General features: G+C 39.2%; 1 protein-coding gene across 1 annotated transcript; it reads right to left on the bottom strand.

Annotated features, from left to right (window-relative positions):
• Positions 1 to 10,144: 10,144 nt before the first annotated feature.
• Positions 10,145 to 16,382, bottom strand: ccnd1 (cyclin D1). Its single transcript, XM_084403997.1, has 5 exons — positions 15,901 to 16,382; positions 14,329 to 14,544; positions 13,820 to 13,979; positions 12,373 to 12,521; positions 10,145 to 11,855 (listed from the first exon to the last, which is right to left on the bottom strand). Exons 1-5 carry the CDS (start codon positions 16,096 to 16,098, stop codon positions 11,700 to 11,702), a joined length of 879 nt encoding a protein of 292 aa, XP_084260123.1. The 5' UTR covers positions 16,099 to 16,382; the 3' UTR covers positions 10,145 to 11,699.
• Between the last annotated feature and the right edge of the window lie 1,317 nt (positions 16,383 to 17,699).

Genomic DNA, 17,699 nt, shown 5'->3' with positions numbered 1-17,699 from the left:
GCCTGCTGGTGAACTGCAAGTACAGTAGGATTGTCACTTTTGAATTAGAATAATAAATGGATAAAAGTTGCACAGACAGTTTTTGATGGAGATGCTGTACAAGTTTTGACTTAAAACTTTTTTATCTTGAAAGGAAATGTTTTTTTGTATAATTGTGTTAAATGATTTTGAATGGAACGACAATAAAGTTAAAAAATAAATAAAATACAAGTCTTTATTTCAATATAAAATGAATGATCCACATTTGTTACTTATTTGGTTGTATAGCTGTCTAAATATGATCCTTCTTATATTTTATTGATAATAATATCTTTTACAAATTATTATTGCTGTTGTTATCAATACTTGTTAATGTTACATGTTGTTGGTCCTTTATTAGTTAAACTTTTATGACCTATTTTATTAGGTCTCCTTTAGACATTTTAATATCTATTTTTGAAGGTCATATAATTAAGAGCTGCTGGATTAGAGTGATTTAATATTACACACACACCCGCTGTTTGGAGAAATCTTAGTCACACCAAGGACAATAACTAAAACGATAAAGATATAGTTTTGAAGTCCCCCTGTAGTCAATAATTTTTATCTCTGAAACTAATCTTTGATCACCAAAATGACATTAAAAAAAAATTTCCTTGAAAAAAATGTCTTCATGCCTTAAAATATCTTGAATGTAACTCGACACTCTTGCCTCATTTAGTATACTTGGTTCTATGAATAAGCAAATGAGCCCCGCCTCCACTCACTCCCCCAGCTCAGAGATCCACTCGTTGTCGATCACACGTTGATCTGATTGGTTACAAGGTAGTTTGTGACGTCAGAAACACCAGCGATTTCAAAGCGTGTTTTATTTAGACTGTTTGGTTCACTGCAGTTGTAAGGAGAAAACACTCAGCAATGGTGTCGACTTTTGAATTTACACATCTTAAACCACATTAAAAACACCACATAGACATATAAACAACATTAAAAACTTGATTTTCACCACAGGGGGATTTTAAAAGTCATTCTAAAAAGATTGACAGCCAATCAGAATCCATCCTGCACCCAAAAACTGCAGCGCACGCTTAGAATAAACAGAACGATAGTTATCATTATAGCTATCGTTCTTGGTGTGAACGGGCCTTTAATTAAAGGGATGATGAAAAATGAAAATTCTGTCCTCTGGCCTCTGAGTGAGTTCACGTAGTGTAACAGCGCAGCACTTCTGGGTTGTACGTCAGAACGCAGGCTCACTATTGGCCGACGCTGGTCATGTGTGTGATGCTGGCCAATAGTGAGCCTACGTTCTGATGTACAACCCAGAAGAGCTGCGCTGTTACACTACGTGAACTCACTCAGAGGCCCACAAAGAAGAACATGAATAGTTGAATAAAGTCGTTATTTTAGGTTTTTTTGCGCACAAATAGTTTGATAAACTTAAGGTTGAGCCACTGTAGTCACTTGGACTATTTTAACGATGTCTTTACTAACTTTTCTGGGATGGCAGATATCGATTACATGGTAGCCTATGAAGGAGCGAGCCAACTCTGAGATTTCATCAAAAATATCTTAAATATCTTTGTGTTCCGAATACGAACGAAAGTCTTACGGGGTTGGAACAACATGAGGGAGAGTAATTACTGACAGAAGTTTCATTTCTGGGTGAACTAACCCTTTAACAGCCCTGAATCCTCAGAGATTCCTCAGTGCTGTTTCAGGGGTGGTCAGCAGATAGTTTTCCTCCCCTCTCCTGGGCCCAGAACGGGGACAGTTGCTGTGGCCGTAACAATGCAGGAGTGGGGCCCGTGCGAGAGGCCAGGGGGCTGCGCGACGCTCTCTGGTTTTGTTCTGCTTTCCTCACACTTGAAGCCTGAGGTGCAGATCAGAATTCAGGCAGACAGGAGTTGGCAGCGTATTAGAGGGTGTTTCTGGAGATGGCAGCTGGTCTACGCCGTGGGCAGCAGCAGGTAAACACCAGGCTCCTTCTGAGCCCTGACAGATAAAACCCTGCTCTTCCCTGAAGACCTGCTGCTACATCAGTCGTCTTCTGCTGTTTGGAGTCATACAAGGTTTGGTTTAGACATTAACTGGAAGCCAGAACTACACATTTTATAAAGTGACCCCAAGAAGTACTGGACAGTGGACACTGAATGTTGTTGCATTAGAAAATAACATCAAATCAAGTGTCCTCTGAGCCATTTTTGCTTTAAAGTCAGCATGAAATGAATATGCATAATTCCTCGTAATCTTCAGTCAAAATAACTTTCAGCAAAATCTCTTCTCTGATGGCGTGTTTACTGGAGTGAGGGCGGGGCAACCTGTCACTCACATGAGATCAACCAATAGCAAAACACAACCATCCAATCAACTCCCAGTTGACAAAATCAAGCCCCGCCCCCAATGTTTGTTCTCGTACGAGAAGCTGTTTCACTAGTAATAGTGAATAAGATTAAGATAATAAGATTTGAGTTGATATTCAGTATGAAGTCAGTTCTCAAGTTCACTCGTAGTTCATCATCACACTAACCATGAATGTGTTCCACTACTGTTTCACAACCACAAAGTGTCACACTATCTATTGTTGCATCATCCACATCTTTATCATCCTTCTTGAGGAATGTTTTGCTTGAAAATGTCCGTGTTCTGTCCTCCTTTTCTTGGTTTGATGTTTTGGTATCCAATATAATGATTTAAAGGGTTAATTCACCCAACAATGAAAATTATCCCATAATTTACTCACCCTCAAGCCATCCTAGGTGTATATGACTTTCTTCTTTCAGCCAAACACAATCTGAGTTATATTAAAAAAATATCCTGGCTCTTCCAAGCTTTGTAATGGAAGTCAATGTTAGATTACGAAGCCAAAAAAAAAAAGCGCATCCATCCATCCATCATAAAAGTGATCCATACGCCTCCAGGGGGTTAATAAAGGCCTTCTGAAGCGGAGCCATGGGTTTTTGTAAAGGAAATATCCATATTTGTAACTTTATAAAGAGTGACCTCTTTCCACAAACTTTTGGAGCCACTATCCACTTGTAAGTTTAGATTAAAATAACTAAGATTAACATTAAACAGTTAAACTATTTGCGCTACTAACCAGTGTGTTTATAATTATGACAATGCATTCAAATAATATAAGAAATACCAGTTTGCATAACAAGCTATTTTGCACTGCTAAAAATAACTGTAAGCGAATGACACCGGAAGCCTCACACATTTAATACGGTGGATATATGTTTAAGAAATAGTCATCCACAAAAGGATAATTCTGTCATCACTTACTCATCCTCTGTCATTCCAAACCTTATTATGAACGAGTGTGTTTTGGGATTGAAATGACATTGATGCCACTGGCTTTCTTTGTATGTAGGTAATATTGTTTTCTTCTGCTGAAGAAAGAGTCACGCAGGTTTGGAACGACGCGAGGGTGAATAAACGATGACAGGCAGGGAACTCTCTTTATTCTGCTCAAATATTATGATCTTTATGAGTGGCTGTAGAGTCAGGTGTCTCTATCATTTGTCATGTTTCTCAGATTATTGTGTGTGTGAGCGAGGGAGAGACTAATTCCAAATGCAGAACAGAAGAACATGAACTTGGGGGGTGTAAGACAGAGGGCTGAGTCTGTGAAAGAGAGTTAGAGGAGCAATGTTTCTTTGGTTTCCTTTCAGTTGTGGAACAGAGTGGATGGGGCCAGCGAAAGGGAGGGAGGCCGAGAAAATGAAGCAGGACGCTGGAAGGTTTCAGAAAATGTTCAGGAATTTCAGGAGCAGGTGGCGAGTGGTGACATGAAAGGAGGACGTGACAAATGCAACCGACGGGCACTTGAAAAAAAAAGGCCCCAAGTTGAATGGTGGCATAGTATCTCCCTTTTTTGCCTTGGTGCCTCATACCCCCCACTCTTTCCCTCACACACACACACACACACAAGCTCCAATCTCAGCATTGAGCTGCTCGCTTCCTCACATGGTTCATGATGTGGATGATAAATGCGCAATTCCTATTCACAGCACAGACAAGAAAGGTTCAGCCACTTCACTCAGATGAAGGGGTGGGGGGGGGGGGGCGGCATGTGGCCACGAGGGAGGCTGGTCGAGTTTTGGCTAGTCGTCATGTACTGTACACGCTAATATAACATTTCACTTCTGATGTAATGATCTCAATGAGCGCTGACAACATGAATCTTCATGGTCGTTTAACGCTGATCAGAGTCGCTGTAGACTTGAATATGATCATTTGTGTCTTGAAAATGAATGAGTTTTAAAAAATATCTTTGACTCTAATGAGAGATTTGTAGAACTTCATTCTATCTGTTTCACCTGGAAGTATCTATCGGTAAATAATCACCAGAATAAAGCAAATAGCAAAACAAGGCCCATACCTCGAGACCATAGTGCCTACATTGGCCCCACCAACACAATCTAACAATCACAAACTATTTTACGTTTTGCTTAATTGGTGGCTAATCTCAAATCTAATTCAAATCTGAAACCACTACAACATTTGAAAATCATGGTGCATCACACACTACAAGATATTCTTAAGATTATCATGCCAGATTTAGCACCTCACGTGATCTCGCTAAATCATCCGATTTAAAATGCGACCCCGATGTGTCCGCAAGATTTGATCTGTAAGTGCCTCACTGTGACAGAAATAAGCGGTGTGCTTCAGATCAAAGTAGCAAGTAGACTTTTGATGCATTAAGGTGAAGCAGAATTTATAGTGTCCCCAAAAAGTATGAATGTCACTGCATTCCATAAAATATTAAACCGGATCCGGCATCAGGAAACAAATTAATCTATAGATCTTGTCAGTTATGATGTTGTCTTTGGCGAGTTTTGCAGCTTATCCATGAAGATCACAAAACTCTTGTAAATAAAGGGTTTTGCAGTGATGCCAGAAGAACCAGTTTGGTTCCCCAAACAACCTTTCAGTCAACAGATTTTTATTTTTTTTTCTTAGTAGAAAGGATTTTAAGTAGCTTTTAATAACCTAAAGAAACTTTTTCCACTATAAAGAAACTTGTGGAATGCAAAGGTTTCATGGATATTAAAGGTTCTTTATGGAACCATCAATGTCAATAAAGAAGAGGAGGAGATATTTAATATATATATATAAGAATAGATAGATAGATAGATAGATAGATAGATAGATAGATAGATAGATAGATAGATAGATAGATAGATAGATAGATAGATAGATAGATAGATAGATAGATAGATAGATAGATAGATAGATAGATAGATAGATAGATACGGTCCACATCTGGTACATACACTCTGGGTTGTGGGTGTCAGTTGTGTCATGTGATGAACTACATCTTCGGTTACATACTACCCTCACTAAAAGATTGTAAGCGTAGCCAGTACTTAGTTCTGAATTCAGCCAACCTAGCAGGTTTTAGTAATCCTAAAGATCCAGATTAACTGGTTCAGGTGTTTAATTATAGGGTTGCAGTGAAACTATACAGATCCAGATCCACTAAAATCACCTTGACACCACTTGGTTATGGTACTGACAAGATCTATGGATTAATTTGTTTCCTGATGCCGGATCTGGTTTAATATTTTATGGAATGCAGTGACATTCATACTTTTTGGGGACACTATAAATTCTGCTTCACCTTAATGCATCAAAAGTCTACTTGCTACTTTGATCTGAAGCACACCGCTTATTTCTGTCACAGTGAGGCACTTACAGATCAAATCTTGCGGGCACATCGGGGCCGCATTATAAATTGGATGATTTAGTGAGATCACATGAGGTGCTAAATCTGGCATGATAATCTTAAGAGTATCTTGTAGTGTGTGATGCGCCATGATTTCCAAATGTTGTAGTGGTTTCAGGTTTCAGATTTGAATTAGATTTGAGATTAGCCACCAATTAAGCAAACGTAAAATAGTTACGAATTGCTGTGAGATTGTGTTGGTGGGACCAATGTAGGCACTATATGGTCTTGAGGTATGGGCCGTACATGGGTTTGTCGTTTCATGCCGTCCCTATATCTGAATTAGCTCCAGTATGGACATGCACCCATGGACAAACCCACAGCGGGTGGACATCAAGACCAGCTTCTCAGATCTGTGGCTAATGTTCTGGCAAGGCTCTCTCAAAGTTATGAACAAACGTTCTTCCAATAGCGTAAATATTGTTTGTTCAAAGTTATTTGGTCTTTTAAAATGTTATGAAAACGTTATCGCAAAAACCTACTTGTACGTTGTTTTAATTGGACGTTCCTCTACCATTTGTTCAGAGAACACTCAAAAGTTACATTTCCATAATGTTAACAAAATGGAATGTTTCCTTATATTAACGGTCGTATATAACCAACAAAATATATATATATATTTTTTTTTAACTGGATGTTTTGAACATTCGGAAATAACATTTCATAACAGAACGTTCTTAAGGCGGGGACACACCAAGCCAAGGGTCCGCCAACGGTCCGCCATCGGGCAATATTGGGCCGTTTTTTTGCGTTGGTCGCCTTTTGTTTTTTTCAGCGTGTTCCGCAAAGTTGGGCCGATAAACATTTTTGGGCCGATTCAGCATGTCGAATCAGTGTCGAGCCGTCGGTGAGAGAGAGAACTCTGATTGGCTGTTCAGTTTAGCAAACGAGTCAGTGCACGAGAATAAACGCGAAAGTGATGAAAGCGAGCAAAGAAGTCAAGATGGTACAGACAGAAGGCTGTTATAATTTCACCTCATCCTGTCTGAGCTTTGATGTTTGATATTCAAAATGGTATGCAAGCGCTGCTTTGTTTACAGTTTGTATACCTGCAGTCCTAGTTTCAAACGAAAATAGAATATTGATGATACAGGTTTGTTTCCTTACAAGCAGGCACATGCCTTTAGTCCCTTTGGTGTGTTCAAGCACAGCTTTTTGGCCGAGACGCAGCTGACGATAGGAGACAACACTGTCAGTTCTTTGTCCTGGGCTATTGAACTTTTTTTTGTTTGTTAGCTGAGTACATTGGCCCCACCATGAAAAAGTTGGCTGGGAGACTACATGCACTTTTCACACGTGAACAGAGTTTAGTTTTTGCATGCAGCCACAATGTCAGATCTTGGAAAGGCAAACCTTCGAAAGGTAGCACTTTAGCCTTTTTGGAACAGTGTGTATGAGGGGAGCAATGTGGCTCCTTCATCTGAAACCGCAGACACTGAGATGCCAAAAGCCAAAGACACAGTATTATCTCAGACCTAAGTCAGTAGCGTAGGTGCGTGAAATAGTCCGAGTTCTTTCTTTCTTGCAGTCTCCTCACTGATGTCTGCAGTGTGTTTCAAAACACAACATCAAAGACTGTCTGTCGGGGATGCCAGATAATACTTTGACAATAAAAGAAGGGTATCACCTGCTTGACACATGAGAGAACAGCGTTTATTTACTCAACAGACCAATCCTTTCTCGCCTCAGCAAGGTTCAGCATTCACTTCCTCTAAAATGTTGTTAATTTCTGAATCTGCTTGAGCTATGCACATCAAACATAACTTCAATTTCCTGGTTAATTAATATTTAGTAAATCAAGAGCATCCTGTTTCCAGCTGCTCATCTTTGAAGGCGTTTGACTCAAAGACGGCCTGACAATCTTTTTCTTACTATGCAATTGCTGATGTATTTAATATCTTAAGCATTTCATTTTCCATGTGCCATAAGGGTGAATTGAGAGAAATTGGGCCATATTCCCAGCAAACAAAAATATGTTCTAAGAATGTTTTGCTAATGTCACCATTACGTTATTTCTGAATGTTCGCAGAATGGATAAAACATCCAGTTTTTTTCTTGGTTATGTTAATGTTAAGGGGACATTCCATTTTGCAAACATTATGGGAATGTTACATTTAAATGTTCTCTAAACATTCCGAAACGAGCAGTAACATTTAAAAATGTTCCATGAACGATGTATGAATAATGTTTTCGTGCAAACGTTTTGAGAACCAGGCAACTTTGAATGAACGTTTTCTTAATGCTACTGAATAACGTTTGTTCATAACCTTGGGAGAACCTTGCCAAAATGTTTATGATGGGTTAATATTTAGCATTTCTTAAGAGGGTGCTTGTTGAAAGACATTTTGGTTACACTTTATTTTAAGGTGTCATTGTTACAATGTAATTATACTGTACATTTACGTACGGTAACACTTTATTTTACAGTGTCCTTGTTACATATGTTACATGTACTTACCATAGTAATAACAGTAAATTATGCATAATTACATGCAACTAACCTTCAACCAAACCCTAATCCTACCCTAACCCTATAGTAAGTACTATGTAGTTGCTTAATATCACTCAGTTCTTAAATATATTTTACACTGTAACAATAAAGTGTAACCTTAAGTACTGAGTAATATTAATTAACAACATGTACTTATAGGGTTAGGATTTGGTTTAGGGTTAGTTGCATGTAATTATGCATAATTTACTGTTATTACTATGGCAAGAACATGTAACATACGTAACAAGGACACTGTAAAATAAAGTTACCGACATTTTAACATATATTTTTGCCACATTTTTTTATTTAATTAATGACTATCAAAATTAGCCTGATAAAACAATAAAATGTCATGACTTAAAGGGATAGACAATGAAAGTCTTTCATTGTATAGACACAAAGGTTGGAAATGTGCGGGAGAGAAAACAATGACATTTGACATTTTCTATCCCTTTAACGTTTAGCATCAAAAGCCGTGCGAGCACAATACAAATACAAATCACGCGAGACGAGTGGTTTTTGAAGCTCAAGTTTTATTCTAGTTAACCTCATGTCTAAGATGGGTCAGCAAGATTGTGCATTTCAGACCAGTGACCGGTTTGTGAACAATAAAGACAAAAAAATCAAACATTGTATTTCAGGATCACCACATTTTGATCCTTGGGAATGAATACCATATTGAACTAAAAGACTACAGGTTTGAGACACAATGCCAAGCTTTTATCATGTGGGGAAGGGAGGATGCAGTCAATCACTTCTCAATTCCCCCTAAACACATTCAAGAGAAAAGCTTGGGACCTCCACGGCCTCCTTTCCTTGATTGCATGACAGTCTCTTGGTGTGTGTATGTGAATCGCACCGACATACATGCTAGTTTTCATCATTCAGTTGAATTTCCACCTTGAGGTAAAAAAAAAAAAGATTCCTGATACTACAGAGGATAATATATCTGTGTCCCCTGGGTCCTGGATCACCTCTCCCATCATTCCTAGCTTATCGCCACCGCATCTCTTTCAGCAAATCACTTCTAGACTCAATACAAACATATAGCAGCACCATGTCAAAGGCTGAAGGGAATGAAACTAACCATCAAACAACCGAGTGAAGAATCCCATGAGTACTGAATGTGTGGCTCTTTACAAGGATACCAATTTGATGGGTTTATGCAAAAAAAAAAGATGAAGGGAAACATCACTGCTGATTGTAGCTGCGTCACATTTATTAAGACAACGTCTTGATGGGGGACATACCAAGCCTCCTGAATTCAGAACAAGACAGGCAGCCACTTACACATGAACATCTGCACTGTTAAATTACTACAAGACAAAACTATGGCTTTGTAAGTACACATGGCAGTCACACACGGTGTCATTTTTCAAATAAAAGCTTCATAAACTCATCAAGATGGGCTAGAAGAGACGCAAGTCTCCTTTACTGAAACAGCTAAAAAACTCCAGAGAGTTTATGGCACCAATTCCGTTCAATGTGCTTTCTAATCGCTCGCATCAGGACCCAGTAGGATGATGATTAACATGTTCATTTACATTTTACAACAGGACTAACAGGCAAAACAATAAAATAAAATAACAATAGCACTAAAGAAAAAAATCCCAGACTAAATCAATGCTAAATCACGACTGTAGTTTGAGGTATTGTGGGTATAACAGGAACATATGACTATTTTTTTCATCTGCTTTTTGTTGTTTTTTTGTCTTTTTTTGTTTTTGTTTGTTTCTTTGTTTTGGGAGTAGCATAGCGTAGAAATCACATAAACAAAAATTGATCACATAAAAAAAAAAAAAAAAAAAAACTACCAAAATGTTGTCAATAATATAATTTTCTATGAGAAAATTAAAACCTATTACATGGCATTGTGTTGACATTTTATATAAACAAAACCAAAAATAGCAGCAAAACAAGACAAGAGAAAGAAGCATGTCTTTTTCTTTTTTCTTTTTTTTTTTCCATTTGAAAGTTTCATACTTGCTGGAAATCCCTCCATAGCAGCTAAATATGAGGAGTGTCTTCTCCCAGGTTCTCCTCTTCTTTTTTTTTTTCTTTTTTTATTCCTTTCTTAAAGTTCTGCTTTTACTCTTTGATGTCCAGCCATCACCCTTTTTTGCCTCCCTCTGCCGTCTCTAACATCTCTCCTCCTCATCTTCCTCCCCTTCCAGAGATCCACAAGACAACTGACATCTCTGGGTTTGTGCAAAATCTACTTGAAGCCACAATTACTAGACCAGAGTACATCAACTATGGTGTCACGAGTTAGCAACTAGCGGGTCATTATACATACTTCGAACTTAGGTACACTTGGGCATCCGTGCATACTGGCCTTAAGAGGGGAACTGAGATCTTTGATTTAACAACGTAGTGTTTCGAAATGCGTTCTGTGGGATTAAACGTTCCCTCGCTGGCATCAGCATTGAAGCAAATATCTTCTCCATGTCCCCCTCTTCTCCTTTCTCTAACAGACCACTAACACTTTAGATAAAGAGACCTGCTCCGTCAACCCTTGCTCCATTCCATTGTTTTAACAACTGTGGATTTCTTTCTTTTTTCTTTCTAAAAGTCAGCCTTAAACGACGGACTGAAAGTGCTTTTTTTTCTTTTTTAAATGGAATGGTTTTAGATAATACATGAATCTAAACAAAAAGCAGACTGTGGACCGCAATGCAAGCTTTAGGCACGACATAAGCTTATTGTGTCATGGCAGTGATGACGTTACACATTAATATGGCAGTGAAGTCAAGGCAGTGATTTGAAAAGAAATGGTCCCATCTGGCCTCAAAAGTCCCTGGCAATCCACAGCCTTCTAGATCATAACAAGAAATACATGCGTACAAAATATATACTACGGTTACATAAACCATTTTGGAAGAGAAGAGAATCTTGTTAGGGAATCTGTCTAGGAATTATAATAAAGTGACTAAACGCATAGCAAGCGGGGATATATTTACACGGCTAGACTGCAGAAAAAGCAGGGAGCACTCAAGTGTAACAAGGTACTATCTATGAGAGAAAGAACTCGAACGTACAGATAATGTCTCTTCTCTTTCAAAAATAGTTTTTGACACGCTTGAATTTAAAATACCCAAGGTTGTCTTTTTAACGACAAGCCAAGGCAAGTTACAACTACTGTAGTCGTTTATACAATTTTAAAATCCTAGATACCATTTTTCGCTCTTTTTATTTTTGACTTAGGACATAGAGGGGGGGGGGGGGGGGGGGGGGGGGCAAAGGAGAGATTTCCCCGTCCTCCACCGGTGGTCCGGGCCAGCGATAGCCCAATCGTCAAAACCACAGGGGGTGCCGGTCAGCGGTCAACATTTAGGGCGCGCTGAGGGGCAAGTTGTCGAGGTATTGGTCGGATGGTGGGGTGCAGGTGGGAGCCCGTTTTCCCTCTTGTCCCATGAAGCCTTTGGCCAAAGCCCATACCCAACAGAAGCAAAGATGAAGAGACTCATCGCAAAGACGAGATGAATAGCGATCCGTTCAGATGTTAATGTCTCTGACGTCTGTGGGAGTGCAAGAGAGGTCCACGTCCTCCTCCACTCGTTTGGTCTCTGTGGAGATGTTGTGCTGCTGAGCTTGTCTGAGACTAGATTCCAGCAGGGACTCGATCTGTTCCTGACACGATCGCAGGCAGTCCTTTGGGGGGGGAAACGGGGAAGTTAGCAACAAAGCGACATATCGGGTCTTCTGAAACGGTTGCACTTTATTTTATCGGACATGCACTGTACTTAAGGTCCTGGGTAACTACAGTAGTCAACATCTGAAGTGGATCAAAACCTTTCATCAAAGTTATACACGAATTTTGAACAATGCACGGTCTTGTCTTAGGACAACTTTGATGAACTTTTTTTGATCCTCTTCAAATGTTGACAACTTAAGGTTAGGTTTAGGTGTTTTTACTCTAAAATTACTCCAACAATGTGAGGTCACATGAGATTGATGGTGAAGAACCCTTTTATAATCTAAAGAACTTTTTTGTGTAATGGTAAGGTTCCTTGGATATTAAAGGTTGTTCATGGAACAAAGAACCTTTTAAGAACCTTTATTTTTAAGAGTGTAGGTTCAGGGTTAGTCCCTAGTTATTACATTGCAATTATAATAATGGGAAACAGGACTGTAAAATGAAATAATACACGGAAGGTGGCACACTTACAGGATCGCTTCTGATGACTTGCGAGAGGAAGTTGGTGAGGTTCTGGGACGAGAGGCAACTATCGGGGCTTTTCAGGTACAAGCCCTGCACCGCTGCGGCAACGCTGCCGGCCGCGATCATGGAGGGAGGGCTCGCAATGAAGTTGACATCTGAAAACAACAAACAGACCTGGTTAGCAAATGCTCAAAAAAGCCACCAATAAGTAACTAGATGAGGAATAAAATGAGGAATAGAGAGGCTGGGGAGGGGATTGAGCTCATAATGAAGCATAGCATGACTAAACTATAATGAGAGCTGGGTTGGTAGGGGACAGTCCGTGACATTTGGGGCCCGACACCATTCCTCGCAGGACTCAAAGCATTCGGGGGGAGGCAGAGGACTTTGCTGTAGGTCCCCTCTCATTCCCAAAAGGTCCCATAAATCATGCCTCTATGTGCACGTTAAGGCTAAAAGTGCATTGAAATCGTGGGGTTTTCAAGATATTGCTGACTCCTACTTTTGAAGACACACGCCCAACACCACAACTTCCTCAAAATGCCTAATTTCTTGAACGGACAACTAAATCCAAAGCCTTACATTCGCACATTGCGCTTCGCCCCACACATGGTGAGTAGAGAATTACAGCTGACTTTCTCATAGGAAGTCGTCTAGCATTGCTAGCTAAGAGACGAGAGGGCAATTGTCAAGACAAATTGAGCATAAAAGCAGGGGAGCCTTCACCCCGGCCCATTCATTTCATTCACCAGCGCCCACCCCCTTCCCAGTATCCGTCCAACCACACTCTCCCTGGCTGAGATCCCAGGCTACTTCCCAAAGAAATGCAGGTCATAAACATAAAAGGGGAGCGAGCTGCGGTGATACCCACCATGTATACTGTAGGGACAAAAAAGTATACCGGAGTAAATCCTTCCTGGCAGGTGATAAACTGACTGCTGTAGGTTGCTTGACAATGAGGTGCAAGGGTAAGAAAGTGAAATGCTCTCACTCAAAGAGACCTGGACATCAAGATGTCTAGACATGGGAAAATATCGGGTTACAAAGCCCTTTTCACGATAAAAATGTCAGAAAAGAGTTTCCTCTTTTTGGTTCACATGCACTAGCAGTGGTGTCGTGAAGCAGGCAGGGCTTCACAGGAGCTGTAGTGCAGTCACAGCAATCACCACAAAAGGAAACAGACTTCCTCCCTCTTGCAGAGGCTCACATTGGTTTACAATAACTGCGAGTGAGGAATTAGGACAAGCGAGATGGTTCTTTCCATTGCAATAAAGAAGTTCGTCCGATAGCAAAGCAACGGGGGGGGGGGGGGGGGGGGGGGGGGGTAGGTTCTTCAGCGCATGTTCACAGTAAAGTACTCGAAACATGTGCTTGGTCAGCAATTAAAAGGCAAATTCACTGTCATTTATTCACATACAACAAAGTGATAATGAACACAAATGGTGAAACATACCTGTTGCACAGAGGGCCACAAATGTCTGGGCATGCTTGCGCAGAATCTGCTTGGAACTCTGATGTATAGGCAGTTTGGCGAGGAAGTGTTCGATGAAATCGTGCGGTGTCACTGAGGCTAGATCCCACTTCAGTTTATTTAGTGCCAGCAGTTCCATTTGCTGCGAGGGAGATATAAAAAGGCCCAAGTTTACATTAAGGCTCAGACGATTTTCCATATTCTCTTTGACCACTAGATGGAGATGTCGATTAATTGCACAGTCACTTGCAAGGCCTACAATCAATTAACGCACACATACTAAACAGTTTGTAGCATGTGCGCTGTTATTTATGCAAATGCTCTTTACAGTTGCAGTCCAACCAAAGTAGCTGGTTGAGGTTTTTAATGCACGGCTTTCACGTGCGTCTCTTTGAGCAAAATTGCATTACTTGCATGCTTTAAATTGACTTAAGTACAGTGATATGAGAAAACAATATCAAGCTGTATATTATGCAATGTTGAATAATTACCAATAATTCGCCGGGACGGACGGAGTTGTCCGTGTATATGCACAACTTCTCTGCTGTTAGTGGCACAGTCTCTTTCATTTTAGAGGCCAAAAACATACAAGTTGCTCCTAAAAGCTGCAATCTGGTCTTTTTGGTGGGCTCCACAGATAAAAATCTGTCCAGGTAGTTCATGGCCAATGGAAAAACTTCCTCTTCGCATTTCTGTTCTTCACAAACCTTTAAAGAAAAGAAAGTACATAATGTAAAATAAAGATCAGTTCAAATTGGCTGGGTTTCTTTTTTTCGCTGAAAGAGAATCGAAAGAAAGAAACATCTTGGTAAACATGAATTAAATAAACGAAGTGAAAGGATTTTTTTTTTTTTTTTTTTTTTTTTTTTTTGCTATGCTTTGATCTTATCGAGTTATCCCACGTGTAATCGAGCATCTGCTCAGTTGTGCACGTGCAATGGAAAGGGTTAAAATAGAAAAGAGACACGTGCGAATGCTAAAAAGAGTATTTAATCGGTTAGTTAATACGAATCTAAAGTGTTGCACAAAGTATAAATATTGCAATTTGCTGCTGATGCTAGTGGTCGTTGCTTTCCGAGGCAAAAAGGTGGCGTCAAAGCTAGGTTCAGGAAACAATTTTCTACTTCGCCATCTTTTCAAAAAATATTTAAAAATATTTAAAAATTGTTTCGCTCGAATTAAAACACATGTAAATGTTGTGCAACGTATGCTTTATTAAATAAGAGCAAAATCGTTCGAATTCAATGGCAAAAACGACGTGAAATGAATTGAATTCTAAAGCCTCAACATACAAAGAGGAGCATGCGACATTTCAGAGAAGCGGGTGTTTCAAAAATTAATATAAATTATTCCAAAGCATTAAATCGAATGTTAAACATTTGTAAATCCAAATTAAGCGATGGCTTATATAATCCGACCGTTTATAACACGATGTTGAAGTTAGAAATGTAAAAAATATAATATTTTTAGACCGTCGTGCGGGAGGCATGGCAAACTGAAACAAAACTTTTAAGACACAAAATCTACGTTTTCTTGCAAAAATTAGGTTTAAATTATACCTGCGATTTAAAGGACAACTAGTGAGCGTTTTTACGCAAGTGATGTCAATAATATTTCCATTTTAGAATTTAGAGATATAAAAAACTTAAGCAAACGACAACAAAGATGGCTACTGCAGGACTGAGAATGCATACGTGTACATTGGTATTAAATTGAAATAAAAACTACATTTATTTATATTTCCTTTAGATTATAGGAAACGAAACAGACGAATTGCGGAAATAACGGTTTAAATAAAAATGCGATATCGGAAAGCAAAGAAAACGTCTCATGCCTAAGATTAATATTAGTTTTGTAATAATCAAACATTTCGCAAAAAAAATCAGCAATATAGATTAGAACAGTGTGTGAAAGGTCTGGGATGGATAACTCAAGTTACATTAAAAACATATTTACATTTATTAAACAGTTCTCGGGGTCCAAAGAGCAAGAGCAGAATCATCATGAGGCAAACTTGTGCAACTAATACAAAAAAAAAACAACAACTATCAGCCAAAACAAACCTCTAGCATCCATGTGGCGACGATTTTCCTCATTTTAGGTACAATTTCTTTCTGAACACACTTGAAATAATTTGGCGATGGAAGATAGTTTTCCTCTGCTTTGAGCATTGTCTGTAAAACTCGGTCATTCAACAGGTTGCTATCTTGGTAAGCTCTTCTTATGGTATCCACTTCACAGCAAAACAATTGGTGTTCCATGTCTTCAGTGTTGCAGCGGTGACAAAGGGAAGTAAAACTGGATCTCGTTTCGGACACTGGTCCCGTGGATGCTTTGCTGCCTCTGCTGAACCCTCTAAAAGTCTCGCTTGACAAAACTCCCCTATATGACGTGACTGTTGTTAAGGGAAGATCAAAGCAGCCGCGAGCCTGTGAGAGCGCGCGAGAGGCTTGTCTGCTCAGGGCGGAGGATCAGTCTTAAAGAACTATCTTCTCTAGAGTTTGGGCTCCTTCCTTTAGCACTATATGGAAATAGGAGGTCCTATACCGGGTGACGAGTGAGCGACCAAGGAGAATCGGCGGGGGGTGCAGGGGGCAGGCTGGGTATCGGGGGTGGAAAGACGGGGTAAAAGGGTCCGAGGATGTGTATTGCTTAAATTTTGGTAGGGGGCGGTATAATAGCCCAAATCAAGCTGCCCTTCTCTTATAGTGTTGCGAACAGGACCCAAAGTTTCTCACATCTTCAATAGCTACTGTAAAGCAAAATATATGATATGATCAATAAGTTATGACAACATGTGTTTTTACGTTGCTTTAACTCATCAAATTAAGTTAAGCACTTTTCAACTGTTATACAAGATTCAACTCATTTTTAAAGTAAGTTTAATGTAATTTAAGTTAAAATAACTTAAACATCCAAGTTTTTCTAAATCATATTCTGCTGTGACACCTTTTAAGATTTTTTTTATAAGTTTGGTGGCACAACAGACTAACTTTATGCAAGTTTATGCAAATTTTTTTATATGCATAAACTTGAATGTGTTTTCCGTTCATGAGACAAATGTGTGGTCTGTACAAAAAAAAGAGAAAGTTAACACTTCTGGGTTCCCCTGAAAGAAGGAAGCACAAATTAGCCTAAGCCAATGAACGAGAACACCAGTTGCCAGGCAGAACTGCAGCCCAGCTTTCATTTGAATCTCCTCCTGCAAATGGACAAAATATAGGCTATTATTCTTTAAAAAATCTCCCGAGAAGCCTTAACAACAAGAAACTTAATAACGAAATGTAATTCCTAAAGTTTCAATAGAAAGTCATGTAGGTAAATTACATATTTCAGAAAATACAGTGAAAGAACGTCATTGTACCTTTTAGAATCCTAAATAAACATTGTTACTTCTTTTTAAAGAGTATAGTGGCTTGTCAATGGAGTTTAAACACACACAAAGCCTTAACAACACAAATTGTTTGATGGAGTTTGATCAAATAGGGGCGCTCTCACTTTAAAGAGCTCACTGCCTCACTGCTGTTGCTTCAGGATGAATTGGAGCTTTACAAATTCCACACATTCCACTTTCAGTACCGTAAAACATGTAGTTTGGTTGTGCCAAAAACTTGACGGGAGTGAAGTTGAAGAGAGAACCTTGAAAAAAGGTTTGTTTTCTTTAATTGTTTTGTTAAATACAGAGGTATCAACGACACCCTTAATGTATAGGCTACCTATTTTATTGCCTTTTTTGATATCAATTGCTAGAACATTATTAAGTAAATATATTATATTTTTAAAATTAAGATTATTTTAAGCGTCCATATTAGAACATGCATTCGAGAAAAAAAAGAAGAAAAAAATCTAGATAGTCTACATA

This window comes from Rutilus rutilus (assembly GCF_951802725.1).
Source record: "Rutilus rutilus genome assembly, chromosome: 3".
Classification (NCBI taxonomy): domain Eukaryota; kingdom Metazoa; phylum Chordata; class Actinopteri; order Cypriniformes; family Leuciscidae; genus Rutilus; species Rutilus rutilus.
This window is presented reverse-complemented; position numbering and strand designations above follow the sequence as displayed.

Bases quoted from the DNA above. Each gene is read 5' to 3' on its own strand.
- ccnd1 (XM_084403997.1), bottom strand. From the start codon at position 16,098: ATGGAACACCAATTGTTTTGCTGTGAAGTGGATACCATAAGAAGAGCT. The intron at 14,545-15,900 runs GTTTGTTTTGGC...TTTTCTTTAAAG, and splicing joins TCGCCACATGGATGCTAGAG to GTTTGTGAAGAACAGAAATG. The intron at 12,522-13,819 runs GTATGTTTCACC...TGTTGTTTTCAG, and splicing joins TGTGGCCCTCTGTGCAACAG to ATGTCAACTTCATTGCGAGC.